The 3190-nt window shown below is 42.6% G+C and overlaps 1 protein-coding gene across 1 annotated transcript in view; it reads right to left on the bottom strand.

The window, feature by feature from the left end:
• The window catches only part of LOC103605300 (TATA box-binding protein-associated factor RNA polymerase I subunit B-like), a gene marked incomplete at its 3' end in the record, with an annotated part of 25357 nt that overhangs the window by 15960 nt on the left and 6207 nt on the right, over positions 1–3190 (bottom strand). Inside the window, exon 3 of the mRNA XM_008589878.1 lies at positions 2866–2953. Coding sequence (XP_008588100.1) covers positions 2866–2953 — 88 coding nt within the window. The remainder of the gene's footprint in view (positions 1–2865; positions 2954–3190) is intronic.

Below are 3190 nucleotides of genomic sequence, written 5' to 3'. Positions count from 1 at the left end.
AAAATGTGGATGCAGCTTTGGAACTGGGTAATGGGCAAAGGTTGGAGGAGTTTGGAGGACTTAGAAGAAGAGAAAAAGACAAAGGAAAGTTTGGAATGTCTTAGAGACTTATGTGGTGGTGGGCAGAATGCTGATAGAAATGTGGACAGTAAAGGCCATGTGGATGATGAGATCTCAGACAGAAATGAGGAACTTATTGGGAATTGGACAAAAGATAACACTTGCTACACCATAGCAAGGAATCTGGCTACATTGTATCCATGTCCTTGGACTTTGTGGAAGTTGGAACTTAGGAGCTGTGAACCAGAGCATTAGGCCAAAGAAATTTCCAAGCAGCAAAGCATTAAGGTCACTGCATGGCTAATTCTAACAGCCTACTCTGAGTTATGGCAGCAAAGGCATTTATAAAGTCAGAAATTAAAAGGGATGCAGTGAGTAAAGTTTTGGAATATTTGCAGCCTGGCCATGTGGTAGAGAAGTGAAGAGCCAGAGAACAATGCAAGGGTGAAGCAGATAAACTGTTTGCTAAAGACATTATCTTAGGGTGAGGCAGCCAGATGCTAAGAGCCAGGACAATGGATAAAAGACCCTAAAGGCATTTGAGAAGTCAGGAAGGGTTCCCCACCGGTCACAGGCCCTGAGGCCTAGAAGGACTGAGTTGTCCCAGAGGACAGACTTGGGGCACAGCTGCCCTCGGGACCCTGCTCCCTGCATCCCAGCTGCTCTGGCTGGAGCAGCCTCAAGTGTGGTTCATGCAGCAGCCCTGGAGAGTAGAGGCCTGAAACCTTGGTGGTGTCCACCTGGTGTTAATTCTGCAGGCTGGCAGGACATGAGAGCCATGGAGGTGTGGCAGCCTCCACCTAGATTCCAGAGGATGTATGGAAAAGCCTGGGGACCCAGGCAGAGACCTGGCACATGGGTGGAGCCACCACAGAGGCCATCTGCTAGAGCAATACCAAGCAGGTGTGTGGGGTCATATCCCCCACAGATAGCCCCCACCAGTAGATCCAAGGCAGCAAAGCTGCCTCCAGGACCCTGGAACTGCAGGGCCACTGGTAATGTGCAACACTGGCCTGGAAAAGCTGCAGGCACCAGCGCAGCCCGATGGATTGTGCCTGGCAGAGATGTGGGAGCAAGGCTGCCTGAGGCTTTAGTGGCCTGGATGCCCAATTGTGCCCAGGATGCAGGACTTGGAGTCAAAGAAGATTATTTTGGAGCTTTAAGACATAACGTCTGCCCTACTGAGTTTCAGACTTGTTTGGCGCCTGTTTCTCCTTTCTTCTGGCCTATTCCTCTCTTTTGGAATGGGAATGTGTACCCAGTGTCTGTTCCACCATTGTATCTTTGCATTAGATTAATTTGTTTTTGACTTTTACAGGTTCCTAGCTGGAAGGAGTTTTGTTTTTAGTCTCAGAGGAGACTTTGGCCTTTGCACTTTTAAGTTGGTGCTGGAACAAGCTAAGACTTTTGGGACTGTTGGGATAGAATGATTGTATTTTGTATGTGAGAGGAGCATGAGTTTTGGGGGGCCAGGGGTGGAATGATGGAGTTTGGATGTGTTGTCCCCTCCAAAACTCATGTGGAAATTTGATCCCCAATGTGGCAGTGTTGGAAACTGATTGAGTCATGGGGGTGGATCCCTCATGAATGGATTAATGCTCTCCCCGGGGGAGAGGGGAGTAATGAGTGAGTTCTTGCTCTATTAGTTCCTGTGAGAACTTGTTATTTATAGGACGCTGGCACCTTCTCTTGCTCTCTCTCTCATTTCTTCTCTCGCCATGTGATCTGCTTGTACCGCCGGCTGCCTGCCACTTTCCATCATGAGTAGAAGCAGCCTGAGGCCCATGCCAGATGCAGCNAGTCGTGGTATGGGCACGACACCGAGGGTTGCAATCCCGTTACCGGTCATGAAAAAAGACAAAAAGGAAAAAAAAAAAAGGCAAACAGAAATACTAGTTAGCATTTAGGCATTCTCTCTGTTATTCATCTAAGAATGTCAATGTATTTTATATACATATTTAATGAACAAATATATACATGTATATATTTCTGTGTTTGCATCCTAAAAACTACCTTATGTAAAAGAGTCTACCATTATCATTAGCCTGGTTCTGGTTGCAAACTTGAGAATCTGGTCTTAGGTCATTAGTGACAAAAATAAAAAGCATCAGTTAGACTTTATCCCAGATCCTTCTCAATAATGGTTCATTATATGTATTCATTGGATTAATGAAACAGATTCTCTTTTAAAGCACAACCATGCTGAGGCTATTTTAGGAGAGAATAATTTTCCCTATTTTAGCTTCTTTTTTTGGTGGCTGGCTGGTATGGGGATCTGAACCCTTATCCTTGGTATTACAAGGCTACATTCTAACCAATTGAGCTAACTAGCAGGCCCCATTCCCTATTTTAAAATGGTGTGTTCAAAATTCAATGTGAGAAATGGATTTCTGAAAGTTGAATATCCTGTTTAACTCACCTAACCTGACAATTTCAGTTGGACCATTTCAGAAAACATTTTTCTTTAAAAGCACAAAAAATCATATTCATAACCAAAATATAGAAGAACATATGCTGGTAGAGAAAAAGAACATATGCGCCCTTTGCTATTAGTTTTTGCATAATAATTGATCCACTGGAAAAGCAACTCATTAACAATAAGCAGGATAAAAAAAGGATATGCTTCAAGACATCTGCTTTCAATTTTACCATTAATGGTTACCCACTTAAATCCCATTTTGGATTACCTGCTTTAAAATATGGCATTTTATCTAGAATCTATTTAAAATTCCATTCCATGTCCCTAAATCATGAAGGTAAAAGAGGTGAATTAAGAATGTTAAGTACATATGAAAAAGAGTTTACCAAGCTTTTTTTTTCTTTTAAGCCCCCGGTTGATGGCTTGTATCTTGGTATTAGGAATAGCCTCGGTGTTTAGAACTTCCTTAGATTTCTGCAAGAAACAGAAACAGACCATTAAAAAGATAGTGTTATGTCCCCCTAAGCCTATTTCCAAGTATGCTCTGGAAAGTTTAATGCATCAAATTGTGAGTACCAAGACCAATGATGGTAAATTCTCAGTACCTAAAACAGTGCCCAAAACACAGTAACCACTGTCTGTTAAATGAATAAACTTTTATTTTAAAGCACTTCTAACTTTTTCAAACCAAACCAAATGTCAAATTTACTC

The sequence above is a fragment of the Galeopterus variegatus genome, unplaced genomic scaffold (genome assembly GCF_000696425.1).
Source record: "Galeopterus variegatus unplaced genomic scaffold, G_variegatus-3.0.2 Scaffold5709, whole genome shotgun sequence".
Taxonomy (NCBI): Eukaryota; Metazoa; Chordata; class Mammalia; order Dermoptera; family Cynocephalidae; genus Galeopterus; species Galeopterus variegatus.
Note: the sequence above shows the minus strand (reverse complement) of the source record. Positions and strands in the feature narration are given on the sequence as shown.